Source organism: Adiantum capillus-veneris, chromosome 6 (genome assembly GCF_014529385.1).
Source record: "Adiantum capillus-veneris isolate H3 chromosome 6, ASM1452938v2, whole genome shotgun sequence".
NCBI classification, from domain to species: domain Eukaryota; kingdom Viridiplantae; phylum Streptophyta; class Polypodiopsida; order Polypodiales; family Pteridaceae; genus Adiantum; species Adiantum capillus-veneris.
In genome coordinates, this window is record NC_140936.1 from 69,727,015 (window position 1) to 69,753,251 (window position 26,237).

General features: G+C 44.0%; 1 protein-coding gene across 1 annotated transcript; it reads right to left on the reverse strand.

Annotated features, from left to right (window-relative positions):
* Positions 1–2,491: 2,491 nt before the first annotated feature.
* On the reverse strand, positions 2,492–20,480 carry LOC147455658 (Aha1 domain-containing protein). Its single transcript, XM_086514389.1, has 3 exons — positions 19,447–20,480; positions 2,931–3,010; positions 2,492–2,795 (listed from the first exon to the last, which is right to left on the reverse strand). Exons 1-3 carry the CDS (start codon positions 20,332–20,334, stop codon positions 2,702–2,704), a joined length of 1,062 nt encoding a protein of 353 aa, XP_086370515.1. The 5' UTR covers positions 20,335–20,480; the 3' UTR covers positions 2,492–2,701.
* Between the last annotated feature and the right edge of the window lie 5,757 nt (positions 20,481–26,237).

Genomic DNA, 26,237 nt, shown 5'->3' on the forward strand with positions numbered 1-26,237 from the left:
GGATTTCGCTTATACCATGACTCGTGCTCACTAAATCTCACTTCCCTATGCACATACACTTGCCTTGTGGCAAGATCATAACATGTGTGGCCTTTCTACTCCATTGGATATCCCAAATATATTCAGGTCATTGGCTTTGGCTCCTTTGGCCATCCAAAAACCTTCACGTTGGGAACTGGTGGCTTTATTCAGTAGAGCTTCTTGTATGACGAAATTTCATGATGTTAGTTATAGGTGTTCTATTCATGAAGTGTATAGCCATATGTACTACCTAATTGCATATCCATCTCATTCACTACGGCTATAACCATCTCGACAATGACTATTGTTGCATCGTTTGCTTCACTCATGGCCACGAATTTGATTTAGCATTGTGGAGATTCTTTTTCAAAATGACCATAGATGCTACATTTATTGTAGTGACCATGTCTGAAGGTGTACGAATCTTCCACCACCATGTCCACGAAGTTGGCTACATCTATGGATGTAATCACTCTAGCTTTGGTTGTGTAATTGCCAATTACTTATTCCACCACTTTTTCCACAACCACAATTGGTTCTTCCACCTCTTTGCTTTATGTGACCATCTCTAGAGTAAAACAACTGAAATTTAGAATTGCTACATGACACAGAGCTTGCCTTGGTGAGATTAACCTTTTCTTGTAAGCATAAAGTAACTAACGCCTCGGAGTCTGGCATGTTTTTCGAATTGACATCAATGTATCCAAAGACTTCTATAACAGCCTCAAACTATTTAATGTTATTGACACCCAAAACATCATTGAAGCTTCAACATTTATGTCGGCAAAACCCTTGGCTATTTGAAAATACTAGTCACATAATTAGATGTAGACTTGTTTCCAGGCCAAACACAATGTAGACTTCTCTTCAACTGAACTTTTTGTGACTCTGTGTTTGAGCTATTCATTTTTGCAAGATCTCTCATCCTCCAAGTGATTGAGCCTCCTTTAGATGTGGCATGAGAAATTGATTTGACACATGATGAAATGCAATGCATCAGAAATGGTCCATCTATTTTTTGTACACCTCTACCTAAGATTGCCATACTGTACATTCTCTCTATTTGGCTCGTTTTCAACTTTCAGACATACGAAACCACATGTGACATGATCCCACAAGACTTCTTTGGTAACAAAATTCTCCATTTTGTTTAATCACAAACTGTAATACTCCCTTTTGTTAGCTTCTCTCCAACAATCTATGTGATTTGAGATGAACTCTCGACCATGTTTACTTGCTTTAGGAAAAATTCGACAAATTTGCAGCATACAGAATCATCCTGGCCACCTGCCGACCTGTGCATGCCAACTCAACAACGGTCAGCAATTGAACTTTCCATCCCCACCATATAGCCAGCTTCCCCCCAACTACACAGCCAGAAATGATCATGCAGTGTGGTTGCCCTGTGTCGTCTACACAGAAAGGACAGTCCACTGTCCTTTCCCCTCTCGTCAAAGTCCAGGGTCGGGGCGCAAGGAATGATCGAGGTGCAGCGCATCTAACAAGGGCATCAAACTAACAGTGGTCATGTTGTGGCCGATCTGTGGTGGCTCGCAGACTATCGCCTGATGCGCAAGAGCTGCCATCATGCCATTGGCCCCCACTCCCCTGGCTGGGAATCGTCGAGCACTGCCCATTCCCATAATCAGGGCTCCCAGCCTTCACTACTCACCTTGATTAGTGGGAATGGGCCAAGTCCTCCGCCGGTTGCCAAATGGGGTCACCTTGGTAACAAGAAAAGGACAGTGAATGTCCTTTCCAATCAGAGCAGGCCAGCTGGAACTACAACAACACTTCCTGTGTCATGTCACGAGTTTAAGCCAATTCCAATATCTCGCACACTTGCCATTCTTATAGAGACGAGCGAGGCGTCCAAACAAGTAACCTTTGCAGAGTAGCAGACACTCAAGTCCGCCAATAGCTATTTGCCAACTCATTGCTACACACATCCATCCGGACATGAAATAGCAGCATATCCACCACACTTCAGAATTAAGCTATTAGCTTGTCCCACCAGCCGGACATGAAATAGCAGCATATCTACCAAAAGGAAAAAGTAGCACTAAAGAAAAGGAGTGGGGTGAAAAATTTTAATTCCGCATTCTCTAAGAAGACAAACACTAGCCACTACAGTAATACATAGTATGTAAGACCTGTTTCAAACAATCGTACAAAAGCAAGCCATCTTTTCCATCTACAAGAACCCGTATGTTAGTCCTTGCCATGTTCGTTGAGTCCCTTTATTGGAGCCAAAAGATTCTACATGACGAATATAATTAGCCGACTCTAGTGAAAGACATAATAAATGGCCATATAATCATTCTATATGACAGATCATCCTGCTCTGTGAAACCAAGAACATACCTAAAAGAAAATTATACGTAAACACAGAGTAAGTAACCATACTGCAATTAAATCCACTACCTTGTAATCACACTCAGTATCTGATAATTACTTCTTGACATCTAGAAACATTGAAAAGCATTTTCCTTAAAGCAGCTCAAGTGGGGGTTAAACATGTTATCGTTACACCATCCATAGCATGGAAATTATCAGAAACATAATTGATCACTTTAAATTGTCATCATGGCCTTTTGAAATCGGGCCATCATCAAAACAGGCCAAGAAGTCTTTAAAGCCATGATCCAAAAAGAATGAATAGCCTGCCTCAGTATTCTTCTCACAGTCCATAACCAAAAACAGCTCGAATCTTGTGAAAAATAAGATCTTTCCACCCTTTTTGGGTGTTCTCAACCACCGTGGCATTTCCGTACCTGAAATCACAAACATTAGTGTCACAAAGAATGAAAGGCTAAGATGCACGACTACCAAAAGAAGAAGCGGAAGAAAAGTTTTCACGTCATAGGAACATTCCCAAGAGACCTCATAGGTGAGAGTATGCTGCATACCTATCCTCTTCAGGAACATCTGTCTGCGTCAGCTTCACAACCGTTACTCCAATCTCAGGTTCTTCGATTGTCAAACATACCTGCAAAGTTAGCAACAAGAGTAAGCCAAAGTGTTGAGACAGACCATACAGGACAAGGGCAATGATATCCACATCCACATTCTTAACAGTCTAAATTACATCAAATCTGGAAAACCTATAGATGTAGACACGTGATACCATTCAAACTTCCTTACTACTAGAGGCAGCATAAGAGTAGCAGGTGCATGGCAGCAAGAAACAAACTGATAACATCTTTCAACTTCAATGAATTCAAGAGACATGTAAAAAGGTGATGCATCATTATACTACACCTTACATCAAAGGATACAACCACCATCAGAGAACCAAGGTCCAAGCTGATGCCTCAAACAAAGAATGTGACTACTACCATTCATCACTGGTTAAAGATTAAATGATTACAAGGGAACCATCACAAGCTTGAATAGCCTTGAAACCAAAATTTCTTATCACTGCGTCATCATAATTAATGGTAAGAGGGGCACAAATGACTTGGAAGATATGCAGACACCCAAACACTCGCTTCTATATAAAAAATTGCCAAGGGTTGTTCTCAGACACGCCCAACATGATACGTTTCTTTTTGTCTCATAGGTCATATTCGACCTTTTGAGGACAAAAAAAAAATCTCTCTTCACCCCTCAATCACAAATCTACAACCAACAACTTCCTCTCCTTCCTAACCAAACATATCAAGGTTTCAGAAGCCCAAACCACGAACAAACCTACTATTACAACTTGCACTCCACCATTTCTTATAGCCACAGAACTTCGTCAAAGTGCAGCAGAAGATGTGACGAAAAGAAGCACGGAAGAGAGGAAGGAGAGAGAAGCATCAAGCGAGAGCGAGAGGGAGGAAAAAAGATAAGAGTGGATAAGCCCTGCTGGCAAGACTCCGCAGCAAGAAATGAATACACAATCTCTCCCAGATCCCAAGATTTTATCCTTCTAGGGCTTTCACTTCTATGGATGCTTTCGCTTCTATGGATGACATCCTAGTCAAGGCCTCACAGCCCCCTTTGAATGAAGACCTCTGTAATTGATCCTCCTAATTGAAGGACATGGGAACAAGCCCCTCCACCTGTCAAAACAATCCCAAAGTAATCGAGGCTGAATAAGAAGCAATATACTCTGATGTGATATGAGCCATCAAGATGGTAGCCATATCTTCTAAAGAGACTAGCTTTCTTGCCTGAAGAATCACGTGTTTAATCTCCTGCATCTAGTAATCATGATCCTTCACAGTCTTCGGTTGTTGTGACGTGCACATCTAACCCTATGTGTACGTGGACAAGCTACTTCATGACAGGGATACAGTTCAATTAGCCTAGGAAGCGTTCTGGCACTTTTGTGAACGTTTGCAGATCGTGCATGTCCAAACACTTAGATTAGATGCATATCCTCTGGTTGCACACAGCATGATCATAAGATTACAGTCAGAACCCATCAGAATCATTTTACAGTGCGTGTTAGGTGCAGCGGAATAAATGTTGTATTTTCTCAAGATTAGTGATCTTTATTGCTCAAGGTTCCTTTTAGTTCTTAGGGAAAGAGAGAGCTTTCCGTCTGTAGAGTGCTGTGGTCACGAACAAAGTGAGTGGATATTGTGCGTGCAAATGAATGAGACTGAGACAAGGAGAGAGAAGAGATACGACACCGAGAGGTTTGTAAAACCCTCCTCCGAAGGCCCACTCTCGTCGGCGAGAGTGGTGTATGTCTTGATTGCACAAAGGTGTACAATGCGTATGCAATGGACTATGCAACTTGGTCTATGCCGATGACGACGATGGTGACGACGACGACGATGATGGCTGAAATCTGAGATCTTCTAATCGATGAATTTCAGGACTGTTTCGATGGCTGAAAATGACTGTTTTGGCTGCGTTTTCTTGGCTGAAAAATGAGGTTTCTTAGGGCTGAAAACTGATGGTCTTTACGGGCTGAACCTGCTACACTTTAGGTGAATAATGCCGGTCTTAATTTGTTGCTGAAATCCAAAAACGCCAAGGGCTGAAATTGGTCCTTCTGTCGCCGGAGTTCTGCAAATGCAAACACGCTAGGCTGATCTGCTGTGTCGTGATGACGCCGGGGCTGATCTGCTGTGCACAAATCGCCAAGGCTGATCTGATGCAAAAACGCTAGGTCTTCTGTGGAGAAAACGACAGAGTAGTCGCGGGGGTTGGTCTTGCTGAGAAGTTGCCTGTTGAGCAAGGTGCTCCTGCTGCCTCTTCTGCTATTTAGTGCTAACTTGGGTTTGCTTATATAGAAACTTAGCAAAATTGCCCTACCTACTTTTGTAGAAAAGTCACTTAAAAATAATAAGTGAAAATCCCAATAAATAGGAAAATAGGCTAAATGCACTGGAAAATTTCCCTAACTGATGCTAATGGATTCTGATGGGAATTCCGATGATCATGATGTGTGCAACCAGAGGATATGCATCTATGCTAAGTGACTGGGCATGCACGGTCTACGAATAGACTCACAAAAGTGTCAGATCACTGCTAATCTAGACTTGATTGAACTGACTGAACCCTGTTGTGGTGTAGCTTGTCCACGGACACATAGGGTTGGGATGTGTCACGTGACATCCCCTCCTTTTCAAAGTGAGGTACTGGTACCGAACTATATGGCGTCGAGGGAGATCGCCAACAGCATCCGGAATCTTGGAAGGGACTCTTCGCCGGCCCACTCTGATGTGTGGGTAGTGCGGTACTTGAACTTCATAAAGGTCTCCAACGCTTGCTTCTTTGGGCCGCACCGAAAGCAACACAAAGTCTTCTGAATCTCCTTTCTTGCTTCAACTTCGTCTAGAGTCCTGCTTCTTTCGTCTTCAAGAATCTCCATGGTTGGAAATTCCTGAAACAATCTCCAACACAAAACCGTGAACATACCCGTTCCATGTATAGTGAAGGAAAAAAATCTTGTCTTCTCTAAAGACTGTGTATGCAATGTAGATGAACATAGAGACGGAGTTACAACCCGTTCATCAAACACATGCAAATAATGCGGTCAAATCTTTTCTGTTTGATCGAAATCAATCAACTGTGGCAAATCACAATGGAAATGCCCATGCTTGGTGCTCATACTATCATGTGCTCGTTCGGAAACTGTGTCATGCCACGGAAGAAACATGGAATGTGACTTCCTGACATACAAACTTTTCAAATTTTCATGAACAATCCGCATACATTCATGCTCATCCATGAGAGAAACGTGCTCAACATACAATATGTCATGCCTAGGAAAAGGGATCACATAACGATGCTGACTAAAATACAGGAAACCATCACGAATGAAACACTCGAACAATGCGTGCGTATCAATCATGCAAACACATAATACTTCCTGTGATGGTTCTTTGGACCAAGGCTCGAGAGCCAAGATCGGTTCTTCGGGATCTATCGAATCGTCTTGTGGAGGTTCTGTGGACCTCGACTCGAAAGCCAAGATCGATTCGTGGTGATTGATCAAATCTACAACAAGATTAGCTCCGCTAGAAAAAGCATCAACTAACACATCATCCTTGTGAACAATCACATCCTCTTCATGCAACTCATCATGCTTGTGAGAAATCACATCTTGATCATGCAAATCATCATGCTTGTCATTGTCATCCAAATCATTATGCAAATCATTGGCATCCAAATCATCATGCTTATCATTGTACTTCAAATCATCATGCAAGTCATTGTCAATCAAATCATCATCATGCTTCACACAATCATGCAAATCCTGTGTTTCATGCTTTGGAGAAGTAGATACTGAGAGAGTCTCCTTTTCCTGATCTTGTGCAAACTGCGCCTGCACAATAGAAAAGAGTCGCAAGAACTCTTTCATGTATTGGTCGCTCTTTTCATTTTGTGCTTTGATCTTGCGATCAAAATTTGCTTGTCTTGCTGTGCTCTTGCGCATGTTGCACACAGCATGATCATCAAATTACAGTCAGAATCCATCAGGAGCATTTTTACAGTGCATAGATCTATTTTCCCTATTTTAGCTAATTTTCACTTACTGTTTTTAAGTGACTTTTGTTGAAAACTGGGTACGGCAAAATGAGCAAGGCACTATATAAGAAAAGCTAGCGCTAGCAAATCCAGACAGAAGAGGCACCAGGAACATAGCGTTTCCAGCCAGCAGACCAAAGAAGAGCCTAGCGTTTTTCATCAATCAAGATCAGACAACATTTTGCAGACAGCAGATCAAGCTTGGCATTATTAGATTGCATCAGCAGAAGCCTAGCCTTTTTGCAACACGATTCAAATCAGCCCCTAGCACTTTTGATTCAGCAAGCACCCTAGCATTTTTGCAGATAAGACCATAAGTAGCATCAGCATTTTCAATTTTCAGCATCAAGACACCGCAGAACAAGTCCCGAACCTCGCAAATCTCACATTCACGCAGCAGATCCTCGCCGCACGCTCAAATCAGCGAGCGTTTGCAGTTTCAGTCCGAAAAACACAGATTTCAGCATCTGCATTTTCAGCACGTCGTCATCGCCGTCTTCATCCACATAGAGTCAAAATTCAGCAGATAAAGATTTGCGGATTTCAGCCATTAGCGTTTTCAGAATTCAGCCCGTCTCGTCATTGTCCTCATCGTCGGCGAGTCCAAGCATTGTAGAGATTTGTGCAATCAATAGTAGACCGCTCTCGCCATCAAGAGTGGGGCCTTCGAAGGAGGGTTTGACAACATTTTGGTGTCATATTCTTCTCTCTCTATCTCTCAGTCTCAACACCTTCATTCACAGTGTTCACCACTTTGTTTGTGTTCATTGCACTCTCTCATTGAAGGAACGGAAGGCTCTCCCTTCCGTAAGTAAAAGGAACTTGAGCACAGCTCGGAGTACTCATCTTGACCAAAGTTCAACATTCACTTCCGCTGCACCTTACAGTTGCTGAGGGTCCAAAGTTCACAACTATATCTCAAGCTAAGCTCTCCTCATGGATGTTATCTTATCAATAACTTTTTTCAAATGGTTCAAACTTTCCCGAGCATTGGTTGCACTCCAACTATGTCCAAGTGCTTATAGAATACGACTTAGGAACATAAATAACCGGAACCTAGCAATCAGCCGATTGTCAAAGGTAGCCAATCAAGACAAGAATTGGCTCGTGATCCGGTGGACACCTCGACTCCGATCTAGAACACCTGCAATGCAGTATGCAAGAACAAGGCACCTCTGAGATCATTGAAGTAGAAAGAGACAGGACATTTGTGTGTGTGTGTGTGTGTGTGTGTGTGTGTGTGTGTGTGTGAGAGAGAGAGAGAGAGAGAGAGAAGCTCTCCATGCTCATAACAAGCTGCTCATACAAGTGACCAAGGGTGGTCCGGTATAAAACTAACATGCTCAATGGATAGACACACGATTGCGCGTCACAAACTAATGACGTGGCAGCTTCTCCTGACGTGGACTAAGCTGCACGGACAGGCTGACGTGGCAAAGTGCCAAGTGGCAAACAATACGGATTTTCGAGTTATGCGCTGACAGTGTTGACGTGACAAACAGTACGGATTTTCGGATTCTGTGCTGACAATGCTGACGTGGCACAATGTACAGACTTCTGCGTTTTACGCTGGCTACTGACATGGCTTGGCTGTACGGATTTTCGCAATTAGTGTTGCTGCTTTTTGTTGGTAGATTTTGGCCAAGTTGCTTTTGGAAGCGTTGCTTTTGAGTTTTAATGCTTTTGGGGATCTACTTTAAGCAACCCTTGTAATCTTTATAAGTGACCCAAGGGCGCTCACTTCTCAGAGCATATGGACGCAGAGTCTGAGAGCGAGCACCCGCAGGAAGTTGTACTTTGCTCACAGATTAATATAAAAGGAATACCGAAATGGGTGACAATATTTGGGACCAATCTCTCTTTGCGCAGAACTATGTCGGGCCATGTCGACTCTCGTAATTTGTGAATTGTTTTAAGAAATCTATATTGTGTCGCAACAGAATCTAGACTTGGGGTGTTACAGTGGTATCAGAGAACAACTGATTTCTCTTCTACCGGGAAATCCGATCCTTTTTCTTGCGACACCCATGGATTCCGAAAAGAATCAATCGACCTCTTCTACAACCGAGGCGGAAGGAGGCAATACGGCAAATTCAAGCGACTTAGCAGAAGATGAGTACGGGCCACCTCGGCCTACACAGTATGAACTTTTGGAGATGCAACGTCGACAACAGGTTGACAAGTGCACAAAGCAGATGCTTCAGTTGCTAAAGATCCCCTGTTTGCTAAATTTTTGACCCAACAGTCCATGGATAAAGTGCATCCGCAATGACCGAAAGCCACCGAACCACCAATCAAACCGGCAATCAAGAGACCTCCTACTCCAAGGATGTTTAATGAAGAAGAACTTCAAGAGGTGGTTCTCTGAAAGGGTCTCATCCAGCCAAGTACTTCACCTTACTGCTCTCCAGTTTTACTAATACTAAAGAAAGACGGATCTTGAAGGATGTCAATAAAACCACTATCAAGAACAGATTTCCGATTCCAAGGATCGATGATATTCTTGACCGATCGACTTCAGGGATCCTCTTGTTTCAGCAGGATTGATTCGAAAAGCGGATATCATCATATCAAAATCGCTCCAGGAGATGTCTACAAGACAACCTTTCGAACAAGCTTTGGTTTATACGAATTTTTGGTGATGCCTTTTGGACTTACCAATGCTCCCGCGACTTTCAACCGAATGATGGATAGGTTTTTTCGAGAGCATCGATATTTTGTGGGCACAACATGCTTTGAGAACATAGATCTGGTGCACCTCCTCCTGGCTGGATCTAGATCTGGATCTTGAATGAGAAATCGTATCGTTGCATGATCAAAAGGCCCCCTGAGGAGGCACTGCACCGTCGAGATGATCTCCAAACACTGCATCTGTTGCCCATGAAAAACGTTGGGACTGATCTGCTGAGCGAAAACGATGGCCTGATCTGCAACAAAATGCTAGCTACACTACACTTGCTACAAGCCCACTTGGGGCACCCAAGGGAGGGCGCTCCCCTCTAGTGTTAGTCCCTCGCCGGATCCATCCTGCACACACGACATGACACAAGCCAAACCCACACCTAGGCACGCATAGTGAGCGGTGTCACGTGCACATCTAACCCTATGTGCATGTGGACAAGCTACTTCATGTCTAGGGTTCAGGTCAGCTTAGGAAGTGTTTTGTCACCTTTGTGAGCCTGTGCGCAAGCCGTGCATGTCCAGGCACTTAAGAGTAGTTGCATATCCTCTAGTTGCACACAGTATGATCATCAACATGACAGTCAGTACCCATCATAAGCATTTTATAGTGCACAAAACCCATTTTCCCTATTTTTCCATTTTCACTTATTATTAACAAGTGACTTTTGTTGGAAAACTGGATAGGGCAATTTTGCTACGCTACTATAAATAAAACCTAGCGCTGACACTTTCTGGCAAAAGAGGCAACAAAAGTTTCAGTGACTTGCAGTGCTCCTTCTCAGCAAGACCGGCAGGAGACTTAGCATTTTCAGCCACAAGACAACCTAGCGTTTTTGGACATCCCAGATCAGCCAATGTTTCCAAATTCCAATGTTTCCAAATTCCAACACTTGGCAGGGCAAATTGAAGATGAACAGATCAGGATCAATGTTTTTGCCATAGATTTCCTGGCGTGTTCATCTTGCAAATACCTCTAGCGTTTTGCAGATTCTCGGCGTCAGATCAGCCCCTAGCATCAGCGTTTTCAGTTTTTAGCATTTAGACACCACAAGATCAACCCCTAGCCTCGCAGATCTCACCTAGCGTTTTCAGATTTCAGCCAGTCTTCGTCGTCGTCATCATTGTCGTCGACATCGCCGACAAGTCCATTGCATCTAGACCATTGTACCAGATTGTGCAATCAATAGCATAGACCTCTCTCGCCATAGAGAGGGAGGCCCTTGGAGGAGGGTTTGAGAACCGTCTGGTGTCGTATTCTTTTCTCTCTCTCTCAGTCTCAGCAACTTCATTCACCGTGGCATTCACTTTGTTTGTGATCATTGCACTCTCTCACTAAAGGAACGGAAGGCTCTCCCTGCCGTAAGCAAAAGTAACCCTTGAGCACAGTTCGAAGCACTCATCTTGAGCAAAGTTCAACATTCACTTCCGCTACAACTTACGTTGGTATCAAAGATTTGGCAATGTTCTGTATCACTCAAGGAAAGAACCACACGAATTTATTTTTTTCTTGTTGCGGTCGCACGTAACCCAAGTCCACTTGGGCGTATCGATTCCTAATCGCGACGTGAGGTGGGATAAAGCAACCTTGGTGTGAGCGCAAGGCCGCCAAGGGGTGCGCTCGCAGGGAAGAGTCGAGCTCGGGTAAGAGAAAAGCCTTCTCTAGAACATGGAGAAAGGAGGTCCAAACTCCAACAAAACCTCCTCACATTGTTGCCATTGTTGGCTAAGGGTCAGGCACCACAGGCTCTACCTCTAAACCTCATTCGAGAAAGTTGGATGATCACACAAGAGGTGTTTCTAAAGAAAAAATAATCCCTCTCTATCTGTCGAAGCCAACTCCAACACATGCATTGGAATATGCACTTGAACTGCTACATTCCACATGAGCGAGAGTCAACTGAAGCCGGAACTGGACCTTCCATCCTTAGATGGACAATGGAAAATTAGAGAACATCCTCCGCTTCAAGACCGGAAGAGATCCCCCCAATCATTCTCACTCCACAATCTGGTACAAACGTGCACATGAACCATCAACCTACTACCCATCAGATGGGTAGTGTCGTCGGCAATTCCAAGAAAGATGTGTATTTGTAAAAGGCACAACAAATCTACCAATCCATCTCCTTGAAGGAATTCCAACCATAGAAACCTCCTCAAGAAGTGAGGAGGAAGATCCTGCTGCTGTTCAAACACTTCTCTCTGAAGAAGAAGCTCGAAACAAATAGCTCCCCCTCTGGATCCAACAACAACATGCTTGCTCCCCTTGGTGGAAGGCACTGTAACATGACTCCATTTAGGAAATCCAAAGCAATCAAGCATTGTTACACATCCTGTGACCTCCATCGGGTTCCCCTTGATGAACAAAGGTCGGGGTAATCAAGGGTAAAGACGAGGTAGTCATAGAAGAGGATCCAAGGCCTCCACATGCCCAAATCTGCCCCAAACTTGGAGAAATCCGGGAAAAAACAGCAAGCTTCTTCTCTGTGAATCGTGTCCAAAACGGCATTGGATCAGCCACATGTGAGCATCCAAGTGGTCATATCACCATAGGGCTCTGATACCATGTCAAAGGTGGCAACGATGCAATGAAGACAAGAATTGGCTCGTGATCCGTTGAGCACCTCGACTCTGATCTAGAACACCTGCAATGCCAAACACATGAACAAGGGCACACCTATGGAGAAGAGAGATCATTGAGGTAGAAAGAGACCGGACATCTCAGAATGAGAGAGAGAGAGAGAGAGAGATCTAGGAAAGGCTCTTCATGCTCATATGCTCATAACAATCTCCTCATACAAGTGACCAAGTGAGAGAGAGAGAGAGAGAGAGAGAGAGAGAGAGATCTAGGAAAGGCTCTTCATGCTCATATGCTCATAACAATCTCCTCATACAAGTGACCAAGGGTGGTCCGGCATAGAACTGACATGCCCAATGGATAACTGCAACTGCTACTGACACTGCCAACCGCTCCTACACGCGAGACCATTGTCACAATCTCTACATAGACATCACCTCCAACATGCTTTGAGAGCATAGATCTGGTGCATCTCCTCTTGGCTAGATCTAGATCCACATCTAGACCTCGGTGAAGGAAACCTGCTATTGCATGGGCACAAGGCCTGTGAAAGACTGCCATGGATAGCGCTGCACCGTAGAGGTAATCTCCAAGCAATGCATTTTCTGCCATGAAAAACGTTGGGGTTGAACTCTGTCACGAGGACGTGGCAATTGCTAACCTTAGTTGTTGGTTTCTTCCAATGATTTTTATTTTATTTGTTTAAGACCCTCTTCTTGAAGTAGCAAACGGTCGGACATTGTATGGCCAATGTGAACGGTAGATTCACCTGCAGACGGGAAGTGGTCGGCACTGGAATTCGTATGGTAAGAGGATGTCTAGGCTCAGAGCAAGATCATATAGGTCCCCCCGTCGCACTTAGCAAGTTGGTGGATACTAGGAAGTGAACTCAATTAAGGCGTAAAGTCAAGGTGGGACTACCAACAAAAAGTATCCGACAGTTGGGCCACATTGCACTTTTGGATGCGGTCCCAATGAGGATAGATGGTCAGAAGACCAGTGGGAGCCCAACGGAAGCATCTCCTAAAATTTAGGGAACTGCTATTTTGGGCCGTGAAATGTGTTCGCGTCATTACCTTCGGTATGACTAGGGGAACACTTACAACTCTGCCGCGAAGTCAACTGACGCACCAGTTGAGATATTTTTAGCAGGGAAAGCCCAAACTCGGAAACTGGGCGACGTGTCAGCTTGTGAGCGATTCTACCACTCTGGGAGGCAAAAACGAGCTGCATATCATCAAAGGGGGCGCCATTTTCAGCCACAGGCGGATTGCAACAGGTAGAGAAGCTATGGAATGCTTACCTTGCCCTCTATGCACAGTATGGTGACGGGAGTGATGCCCCGCACGCTACATACTGCTCTCTTTCTCCCCTACGTGCAGTTATGTGATGCCCCACAAGAGGGCTACTCATTTGACTGATGTACAGTTGTGTGGGTTCATGCTTTTGTGCTGAGGCAAGAGCCTCCTTGAGCAGGAACAGGGGTAGCTAACTGCTGCTCCAAAGCAGGCACTGGTGAGGGTCATAACCTCACCGTACAGGTGCAAAATCAGCGCTGTGTATGCGCTGTAATTTGACTGTTTTTCAGCCATACGGACGCCAGGATCATTGGGAATCGTGCCCCACTGGCAAAGGACAATTAGGGGACTGTTTGGGGCTGAAAACAGGGCAAAAACCAGTAAATACAGCGTGCTGAATTTACTGTTTTTGGACAGGAATCAAAGGGTATACGACAGTGCAAGCGAGTTCCAGCAGGGGAATTGGTTTCGTGCAAGTTTTGGGGCTGTTATGCTGCCGAAATTTGGCCAAATCAAATGGTATCTAGGTGGATACACGTGAAGGATTCCCAGGACCTTACCTTGTAATTTACCCTCCTAAAGAATAAAGAAATACCGAAAGGGGCGCCAATTTTGGGGCCTACAGGTTGTCGGCGTCTGCTCGGAGCATTCTAGCTTCCGAGCCGTGTGTGTGATGAAGTGTTAATTCTCGTTACAGGTCTCCTTTGCAAAGTGCTCTGTGTGTGTGTTTAAGTAAAGAATTTCGGGTGAAAGCCAACGCCTACCGCCCTACGGGCCGGTTTCATGGTTCCGTTGCCGGGACATCAATCACTTTTTCCTCAAAGAGTGAGCTTGGATTGTTCAGGGTAAAGACACACAGTGCAAGAACACGGGGATTACACTATGGCCGACAAGGGGAAGGGAATTATGGAAGAGGGTTCCTCTTCACAGGACAAACAGGAAATTCCGCATGTACGCCCTGCTAAAAAGTGGTCAAATTAGGGCTGATTTTCTGCTGCGTTTTAGGGTTTGCAAGTATGAACCAAGATGAGATAGGGAGAGGTCTCACGGTGGTAGATTGGCCACTAGATCTCTTGCGGGAGTGATGTGGGTCTGCCAGGTGACATGCTGCTTGCCGATTCTCTGAGGCGATTGCTTGGATTCTATGACGCATTGGTAAATCATCTTGAAATTTGAGCTTGCTTGGTCGTGGGTGGTACGTCAGGTTGTGGAATTATGTTCGTTTGCAGAGGCAAGAGCCTTTTGCAACACGTAAAAGTTAGAGGAAAGGTTGCAAGATGCTATGGTGAAGTTCAAGAACTATCCACCTATGGATGCAAAGTGGATGGAAGAGCATGAACTGTCAGAGTCACCAAATGTATTGCAGCTTTACCTTGAGGCCTTTGGGTTACAGCCTACGTATGCCCCAACCCAATGTTTGCAAAGGAGGGGTAATGATAGAGCTAGCACATCAAATGTACTCATGGATTCAGTGCAACAGCAGTGTACAGTTTGACAAAAGTATGAAGGTCTCATTAAGTCATTTGTACATATGTTTTGACAGTCTTTCTTGCGGATACATGCGATGATAAAAGAGTGCTAACAACACAAGATCATCAGTGGCATGTATTTATGGTATGCAATCGAGGACGTTTGCGATTTCAAGAGGGGGGTATGTCACGAGGACGTGGCAATTGCTAACCTTAGTTGTTGGTTTCTTCCAATGATTTTTATTTTATTTGTTTAAGACCCTCTTCTTGAAGTAGCAAACGGTCGGACATTGTATGGCCAATGTGAACGGTAGATTCACCCGCAGACGAGAAGTGGTCGGCACTGGAATTCGTATGGTAAGAGGATGTCTAGGCTCAGAGCAAGATCATATAGGTCCCCCCGTCGCACTTAGCAAGTTGGTGGATACTAGGAAGTGAACTCAATTAAGGCGTAAAGTCAAGGTGGGACTACCAACAAAAAGTATCCGACAGTTGGGCCACATTGCACTTTTGGATGCGGTCCCAATGAGGATAGATGGTCAGAAGACCAGTGGGAGCCCAACGGAAGCATCTCCTAAAATTTAGGGAACTGCTATTTTGGGCCGTGAAATGTGTTCGCGTCATTACCTTCGGTATGACTAGGGGAACACTTTACAACTCTGCCGCGAAGTCAACTGACGCACCAGTTGAGATATTTTTAGCAGGGAAAGCCCAAACTCGGAAACTGGGCGACGTGTCAGCTTGTGAGCGATTCTACCACTCTGGGAGGCAAAAACGAGCTGCATATCATCAAAGGGGACGCCATTTTCAGCCACAGGCGGATTGCAACAGGTAGAGAAGCTATGGAATGCTTACCTTGCCCTCAATGCACAGTATGGTGACGGGAGTGATGCCCCGCACGCTACATACTGCTCTCTCTTTCTCCCCTACGTGCAGTTATGTGATGCCCCACAAGAGGGCTACTCATTTGACTAATGTACAGTTGTGTGGGTTCATGCTTTTGTGCTGAGGCAAGAGCCTCCTTGAGCAGGAACAGGGGTAGCTAACTGCTGCTCCAAAGCAGGCACTGGTGAGGGTCATAACCTCACCGTACAGGTGCAAAATCAGCGCTGTGTATGCGCTGTAATTTGACTGTTTTTCAGCCATACGGACGCCAGGATCATTGGGAATCGTGCCCCACTGGCAAAGGACAGTTAGGGGACTGTTTGGGGCTGAAAACAGGGCAAAAACCAGTAAATACAGCGTGCTGACTTTACTGTTTTTGGACAGGAATCAGAGGGTATACGACAGTGCAAGCGAGTTCCAGCAGGGGAATTGGTTTCGCGCAAGTTTTGGGGCTGTTATGCTGCCGAAATTTGGCCAAATCAAATGGTATCTAGGTGGATACACGTGAAGGATTCCCAGGACCTTACCTTGTAATTTACCCTCCTAAAGAATAAAGAAATACCGAAAGGGGCGCCAATTTTGGGGCCTACAGGTTGTCGGCGTCTGCTCGGAGCATTCTAGCTTCCGAGCCGTGTGTGTGATGAAGTGTTAATTCTCGTTACAAGTCTCCTTTGCAAAGTGCTCTGTGTGTGTGTTTAAGTAAAGAATTTCGGGTGAAAGCCAACGCCTACCGCCCTACGGGCCGGTTTCAAACTCCCAAGCAAACATGTTGGGCTTATCCAAGCCAAAAACGTTGGCTGATCTGCAGCAAAACGTTGGCTGCCCTGCCTCTGCACCAAGTCCCCTTGGGGCACCCGAGGGAGGGCGCCCCCCTTTGGGCTTTACTGCTAACCCTCCCCCTACCTATATAGGCCTACATCAGCCTGCCCAACCCAGCCCTATACCTCCACGACCTTGGAAATATGGAGAGAAAATAGGAGAATCATGGGAGAGGGCAGTAGATGACCATAGTGCTTAGGAGGAAAAATATGACAAGCCTACGAGAGCACATATGGCCATGGAACCAAGCCAAAACCCAAGGCTAAGCATGGCGAGAGCTAAGCATGGCGAGACATTGGAACCTACCTTACACTGGTCACGCGCAACCACAAAACAGCCCTCACTCCCTAACACCTGTCCTTAGGAGAAACTGGGACCAAATGAACGAATCCGGAGAGATGCTTGAACTCTAACAGGGTGGTCCGGCATAGACCAGACATGCCCAATGGGTAGACGTGAGGTGCACACAACTGCAACTGCCACTTGACACTACCAACTGGTCCTGCACATGAGATCACTGACACGGCCACAGCATGGGCTAGGCTCCCCAACACTAATCCATCTCCTGGCAAAGGAAGTACTAGAGAGCGAGAGAGAGAGAGAGAGAACTCGATCTATGCTCACCTGAGCCAACGCATGAGGATAGTGCTATGTCTGTGACGTAGATGTCCACAAGACAGGCTGCCGGATCACAAGAAGGGGAAGATCTGCTCCCCATGTCTTGCCTAGCAAACTCCACAAGCATCCTACCAACATCTGCAAACCTCCTCGTGGCTGCCCACCAAAAACGTTAGGACTGCCTGGAAAAACGTTGGAGCTGCTGCTGAAAAATACTAGGCATGCTAGTGGAAAAGCGCTAGGGCTGCCTGTTAGTGATCTCCACATATTGCCCTCTGGGAAGCCCATGAGAGGGCGCCCCTGAATTAGGGCTAAACTGCATACCCTGGGGATGAACCCCCCGCATCATAATGGGTGCTGCCCCGGGCTACCCGACCCAATCTCAAGACGCCCCTGAATTGGGGCTAAACTGCATACCCTGGGGGTGAACCCCCCTGCATCATAATGGGTGTTGCCCCGGGCTACCCGACTCGGCCTCAAGACGCCACGACCCAATAAATGGGGAGGAAAATGGAAGAGGCACCAGATACCTGGGAAAAATAGGGGGAGGCTTGGGATACCTGACTCATCCTCAAGACTCCACGACCCAATAAATGGGGAGGAAAATGGGAGAGAGGCACCATCGGGGGAGGTAGAAAGGATGGAGTACCAGTGTTGTATTGAGTTCAGCCGACCTTCTCATATAGGCGAAGGGTTGATGGTAATAGCTCAAGATGAGTGCTCAACATATACACAAGGATTCCTTTTCTTAAAGACATGTACAATGGACAGAGAGAAGAGAATGGAACTGTGAGTGAAGGTTCTAAGAGAGAGAGAGAAAAGGGTTAGCTCAAGATGAGTGCTCAACATATACACAAGGATTCCTTTTCTTAAAGACATGTACAATGGACTGAGAGAAGAAAATGGAACTGTGAGTGAAGGTTCTAAGAGAGAGAGAGAGAAAGAGAGAGAGAGAGAGAGAAGACTAACACCAAATGGGGTCCCGAACTCACCTTCAAAGACCTACCACTCTACTACAGAAGTGGTATTGCACAAATGTTGGTTCAATGATACGAAACATTAAAATGCTAACATAATCACGTTGGGTATTGATGGTACTAAGATGCGAAAGGACTGAATATTGGATGTTGAGGGAGGGCTGGATGCTAAATACTTCGGAATCTTGGCTGGTCTGCAAGCGAAGGTAGACAGGATAGGATGCCGATGGAAAATGCTGAGGGAGAGGAGATGTCCAGGCTGAAAATTTATGATTGATACAAAGACGACAGCCGGAGAAGGGGTCCTGATAGGAAATGCCGAGGGAGAAAATGTAAAGGATGCTAAACACTAGTGGGTGCTGCGCACTATAGGCAGTAGATGCTCTCCATGCGAGCACTGGATTCTTATTTGATGACCAAGGGGTGAACCCAAGACTCACATACATGCTTCAGAAAGTGAAGGTCCTACAATAATTTAGTCCCACTATTCCAAAGAGGGTCACTCACTAATAACCCACATGCTCCAACTACCTAGGCTAACTTTCAAAAACTGAAGTCCTACAATGTGAACACTTCCTAGTGCCTATACCTAGCAGACACCGGAAGGTGCTCATGTGCAATCAGAGGTTATGCAAGTGCTTGGGCATGCATGTCCGGCGAGAGGCTCACAAGGTTCCCAAAACACTTCCTAGGCTATCCTAAACCCTTGGAGTAGGAGTTACAACTTGTCCACTCACACATGGGATTAGATCATAGATGCACATGTGATACCTCCAAACCCCCATGACCCATTAATATAGGGAATATGAAGAGACATGCTCAAAGTGGACGCCTCTCTAAAAATTGGCATACCATTGGCCACACATGACAAACATTACGAAACCCCTATGACCCTTCAATCCTAGTAGAGCCTCACAAGGCCAAGCACAACAACAAAGAAGCCCTCACTCACTAGTTCTGAACAGGGAAAGGACAAGGAAAATTCAATAAGACATATGGTCAGACTCAAGATTATTCAAATGAAATCTACTAAAGTCATCCATAATATAAAGACAGTTAGATAGATTATTGGCTCATATTTACATGCACAAGCCACAACAAACATAAGAAGACAAGGAAACACTCACTGTAGAGTATTGTCCATCGTGCCAGTTTTGAAATCGCCACTTCTGCATTATGAGCTTATCTTCTTCAAGCTTCATGTTGACACCAGTGACAGCCCCATCAAAGATAAAAAATTGTCCTCCAATTTCATTACTGATCTTGGCTTTGCTTTGAGTAAATCCTTTCCATCTATTCTCATCGAGAAGAGTGGTATAAATATCATGGGGGCGGCAATGAAACCTTTCAGTGAGAGCAATTGTTTTAAAACCTTCTTTATCCTTGGCTTTCGGGGCAGGCTGTTTGCTGGGAGCTGGACTTGAACTATCGATCTTCGCATCAGTCTTCACAGCTTTACCTCCAGCAGAAGCAGCTTTTGGTACCAATTTTCCTTCAAGTTCGTCTTTTGCAGGCCCCCCCTCCTTCATCTCCTTCACAAACTTAGCCACCCTTTCCAGTAGCATGGATTTCCCTGTAGCTAAAAAAGCTTCTCGAAGCCTTTGTCCAACGGCACCCTCATCCAGGACAGAGACTTTGAGCTCTGGATCTTCATCGGCATTTTCATCTGCGACGTAAGGCATTTCCACTCTCCCTGTCACCTGAGCGAGGCTGTTGCCCTGCCCATCTTTCGCTTCACCTTTCCAAGAAAGGCTAACAGTAAGCTCATAGCCAGGAATGATCTTACCCTTTCTGATGTTCACATAAGCTTCTCCAGTCACACTGTCGAGCTTGGTGGTGGAGATCCACAGGCCACCAGAGCCTTCCAGGATGGGAACATTCTGAAGGAGCTCTCCAAGGCGCTTCTTGGCCCAAGGCAAGCAATCCTTTTCTGCCCAATGCCAGTGATGGACATTGGCTCCATCCGCTCTGTCCTCCACGATCCACCTCTTGTCTCCTTCACCGAACTTGGCCATAGGCTATCGACAATGAGTGCAGTGAGTCGAAAACCAAAAAGCAGATTAGGGTTTTCAAGTATGGAAGCTGAAACTACAACGCAGAGGACCCGAATGTTTAGAAATGCTTCCTGCTTCTTGACGCAAATTTCCTGCTTCTAGAAGATTCGGCATTGCACTTCCAGATGCCTCTAGACTCTAGCCTACCAAAATAGTTCTTTACATTTGACTCCTTAGTTGAGAAAATACAATTTCCTAGTGAAGTCAATATGGACCAGTCTTGGACTATCACTTCCATGTGCATTTTTGGGACTAGTATCCACTGGTATACTCATAAGTGAGAGAATGTTTGCAAACACGAAATGCATACACACAGACAGACACACACATTCGGACGAATGCACTTATAGTGGCACATACACACAAACTTTGGCCATAATGGGCACCCTTGCCATGTGCATTGCAACCATCATGTTGCAAAAAAAGGAGCAAAATATGGAGGTTCATAGATTGAGGAAAGGTAGTGATCAATGAGCTCCATGTCACCACAAGGATAGTGTTGAAGGAAACAAATATGGAAGGCATATAGCTCAAAAGTCTTGGAAATTCATTACAAACAAGTTAAAGTTTATAACATACTCGCACATCGTTAACCTTTCAAAAGAAAGTCAAATGTCTCGGGCATAGGATGATCAATTCCCATTTGAAATTGGATCATTATATGTCATTTTAATTCAAAAGGAGGGCTTCAAAAATGTTGTCATGTTCATAATTCTTGAAGAGGTTTTTACAAAAATGCAAACCAATTTGCAAATAAAATGGAAACATATAACTAAATTGTCACTTGCAACAAATAATAAATTTAATAACTATTGCACCAATTACTTATGATGATTAATTAATGTAGACATTCAAGCCAAGCAAGTTAGACATTGATACAATTTAGAGGGTCTATATCTTGAGGCTGACCTCCCTCGAAAGGGCTTTTCAAATATGATGAGAAGGAATACTAATATATTAAACTCTTCGCTTCTTGTCACGCTCTGTGAAGGCATATAACTTCACAAATCGAGTGATTAGTAGTTGTATTTTGCCTTCTTTGCACGTACAATACTAGGCTCCCGCTCATATGCATCCAATTACACTAAGCTTTCAAGATTAAGAAATGCCTCTTCTTTGTCATTTCATGATAGGTTAACTGCTAAGTAATCGCAAGAATAGATGAGAGAGAGAGAGAGAGAGAGAGAGAGAGAGAGAGAGAGAGAGAGATTTCCAGTGAGTCTAAGTTGTCGAGTTCTTTGTGCCTAGATCACAACTCATGGAGATTCCTTCTGAGCAAATTTGGTTAGATTCATTGTATTTGCTTACTAGACTTTCCTACCTTATTTAGTAGATGCTTGTATTCACTCCACGTGCCACACACACACACAAACCCACCCATGGAGGAGCATGGACGACCAAGAAGCCTTTTGTGTTGATCATTTCTCATTCGCATCATCTATGATGTCATTATGCACCTCTCACTCCAACTTATATAATGGCTCTCTATGTACTAGTTTGTTGACTCAATGATCAATCTATTTTGTGTGTCCACCATCTCTAGTATATTAAAGCTCCTAGTTGTGATTAGTGAGTTGCTCATAATGCTCCTACTCCTACCAAGAATGCCTCTCTAATCTATCCCCCATAACCCATACTTACTTAGCATGTGGTATCAGAGCTAATATCTCCTAGCTCAATCCATAGATTCTTATTCCTGTGCAATTGCATAAACTCCCTATGCTAGATCACCAAAGCCACCTCTCTTTTTTGTATGTTTGCCATTCAACCTCTTTTGCATTGCATTTAGTTATTGCATTAGTTGTTTGTTGCATTGTATGTATTTATTTGAACCAAAATTTCACATAATTGATGCCACATAATTGAAATACTCAGTGCTCCATTGATGTGAGTACCCATGTCTGTATGAAGGCCTTGATGATAGCTTTCCGTTGAACCCATTGGAGCTCATATTAGCTATCTTGCCCTTGGCTCACTGTTGCAAGAAGAAGAAGGTCTGCAAAAACAACACTCGCAATAAGCAGATGCATATATGGCATCATGGTTTAGGGCAAGCAAACCAAGTTTGGTTCAATTCCTAGAGAATGCAAGAGGGGAGGACATCACAAATCTTACCCTGCATCACGAAGGTCACAAAAGCTCAAGACGTTCAAAGAGGGAGGAAAGAGTATTTCTTTTCTCACCTATGATGGCATCTTTGGTGCTACCGATAAAGTATTGGCCTTCATCCAACAATTTGATGCGGCCTTTGGAGACGAGGGCTTCACGAAGTCCTCCAAGGTACGTCATGTAGCTATGCACTTCCAAAAATCTACTCATCAATGGTGGGCTAGCCTTCGTGGCAACGGGGAAGCCCCAAAGACATGGAAAACTCTACGAGTTTCCATCATGAAGCACTTCCTTGCAAGTGATGCAAAGGACAAAGTGCTTACAGAATGGCAGAGTTTGAAGCTTCTGTCTCATGAGTCTATCCACAAATATGTGGACAAGTTTTGGGATTTACATCTTAAGGCCACTGTCTTTCAAAAAATAGACTTTGCCGAGCAAAAGCAACGATTATGTGCGGGATTACCTGAAGAAATGGCCGAGTATGTCAACTCTCAATGGCTTGGTTCTATCACATAAGTAATCCACCACACTATGGTTGCTTCGTGCATCAATATCCAACAAGGGGCTAGCACGAATGACAAGCCCATGGAAAACAAAGATCGAAATGAAGCAAAGACGAATAACAATGCTCAAAATTCTTCCCAAGGCAACTCTATCAACAACAACAATAAAACTAAGGAGAAAGGAGACTATAAAAGCAAGAATTGACTTTCTCCCAAGGAGCTAGAGCATTATCGCAAAGATAACTGGTGCTTCAAGTGCGGGGAGCAAGGATAGGCCTATCGTGCTTGCCCTCAAAGAAATGTGTGCAATGAGCCGCCTAGAACCTCTATGATAGAAGCTCCAAAAGAGGATTCTCATTGCCAAGGATTTCTCCTTTCCTATGCTTGGGGAAAGATGCAAGATACTGATGCCTTTATTTTGTTTGACCTTGGTTCAACTCACAACTTCATATCCATGGAGTTGACCACCAAGCTAGACATACAAGCCCACGAGATGGGAGATGCATTGAAACCCAATGGAGATATCAAGGGACAAGACGTCTCAGTTATTCCCTTAATTGGAAAATTGAGGCTTCATGTCCAAAGCTTTGTGGACAAAGAGGATTTCTTCATCTCCCCTCTTAAACATGATGATGTTATCGCTGGGGCACCATGGTTTAATTGCATGGCTGCTAACATGAAGTTCCCTAAAAGGAGAATCTACTTCACCTATAGGGAAAAGAGCATGTACATAGATGCTAATGAGTCGGGGAACACCATATCCTTGGTAAATACGCTTGCTTTTGACATTCCAATGGTTTCACAAGCAGCAATAAAGGGAAACAAGAGGAATTAGAGTTGTCTAATTTCCTAAATGGATTCCAAGATGTTTTCATTGATGACATCCCTAGTGAGCTACCTCCAAAAGGAGGGATGATGACCATGCAATAGAGATCCTACCAGGAAGCTCACCGCCTAATAAACCTCCTTATTGAGTTTCACAAGCTCAATAAGAGGAGATCATGAGGCAAGTGCATGAATTGGTGGAAAAAGGAATGGTGAGGCCTAGCTCCTGTCCATTCTGTTCACCATTACTTTTAGTGCAAAAGAAAGATGACACATATCACATGTGTGTCGACTATAGAGCACTAAATAGGATCACTATAACAAAAAGATTTCCCGTGCCGCGGGTAGAAGATCTATTTGATAAGTTACAAGTTTTGGTCTGACAAATGCTCTAGCCGCATTAAACCTCATGATGGACAAAAATCTTCAGGCCACTCAAATTCTCTTGAGGAGTAAGCGACACTTCCAGGTAATCTTTGAAGTTGTGAGAGAGAATAAGCTTTTCATTAATCAAAAGAAAAGTGAATTTTTCCTACAAGAGATTCAATATTTAGGTCACATTATCTCTAAAGATGGCACCCATATGGATCCAAAAAAAATAGAGGTAATAAAAGGATAGCCTAATCGAAGGAATATATAGGAGGTATGAAGCTTTATAGGTATGTGTGCATACTGTAGATGCTTCATAGAAAAATTCTCGCTAATAGCAGGCCTATTACATGACTTAACGAAAAAGAACGTTAAGTATTCATGGACTGCAAAAGTGCAAGAACCTTTTGAGAATCTTAAGGAGAAGCTTATTTCTCAACGTGTGCTCACACTACTAGATCTCTCAAGGCCATTTGAGGTCCAATGTGATGCTTGTGGTGATTGCCTTGGAGCTATTTTGCTTCAAGAAGGGCATGCCATAGCATATGAGAGTCAAAAACTCAACTCTGACCTATATGCCCTAGAAACGTGGAAATACTATCTCTTATGGACTCTATTCATCCTCCGAATGGATCACAAAGCCTCAAGAACTTCATGACACAAACTAAGCTCTCGACAAACATATGAGGTGGGCAAATTTTCTTTCACAATTTAAATGTCATATTTCTCACGTTGATGGTAAGCACAATCAAGTGGTCGATGCACTTTCACGACCACCAAGGGTAAATGTGGTGTCTATAGCAACTCACAATGATCTTTCTTTTATGATAGATGAGTATGCTACTGACCAAGACTTTAAGTACGTAATTACAACCTTTGCATCAGGGAAGAAAAAAAGAACCATTCACCTAGAAGGATGGCTATCTTCCAAACGGCAATAGGCTATGTGTTACTCTCCCATACAATAAGAAATTCATGTATGAATCTCATGCTTCTCCTTATGCGGGGCAAAGAGGGATCCATAATCTACACATCGAGGAGTAGACATGTTTTTTTGTTGGTCCACCATGAAAAGTAAACATACAAGAGTGTGTTTCAAAATGCGTGGTATACCAAAAGTTGAAATTTGACCGAGGGAAGCAGCTTGGATTGTTTCAGTCAATAGTCTTAACAAGAAAACATAGTCTACCCCAGTCAAAAAGACTATTAAGGCACATCAAATGGCAGCCCTCTTAAGATCTCAAATTTTCAAGTATCATGGCCTACCAACATCCATAGTGTCGGACAAAGATCCTAGAATGACTAGTAATTTCTAGAAGGGTCTCTTTGAGAATCTAAGAAGTAGATTAAATTTCTCTTTTGGCCTGTCATTCACAAACGGATGACAAAGTGAAATAACTAATCTAACAATTCTTGAATCTACTAAAAGCCTATGTCATGGAAGTAGATCAAAGTTCTCAATGAGAGAAGTACCTACCTCTTATAAAGTATACGTACAATGTCATTGTACATACTTCTATGGGGAAATAAAGATCCAAAAGTCCCTTACTACTTACAGTACATGGGAAGATCTTCGCTGCTGATGAATATAGCCGAGACTCATAAGAATCTTTTCCAAAGATTAATGAAGTTATATCCATCTCAAAGTAAAGACAAAAAGGGATGCTTCTAATAACTGCAGAAGAGCCTTAACCTTTAAGGAACATGATTGGGTCTTGCTAAAGTTTCTCAAGGCTAGTCTAAGGCATACTACAGGCAAGAATCCTACGGGCCACCAAGAGTATTATGCTAAACTAGCAAAAAGATATATGGTTCTTTTTAAATTTTTAAGCCAATCAATGAGATGGCTTATTAATTAAAGTTGCCCAACCATTGGCTCATGCACAATGTTTTCCATGAGAGCCTATGTGTAACATTTAAGGGTCTAGTAACTTGTGTATAGCGGAAAATAACTTAGACATAGTGAGCATTTCATTAAAAATAGATTCCTAATGAGCATAGCAAGAGTGCTTGGATGGAGAGAGCAACAAAAACATAACACCTAGTTAGATAGGCATG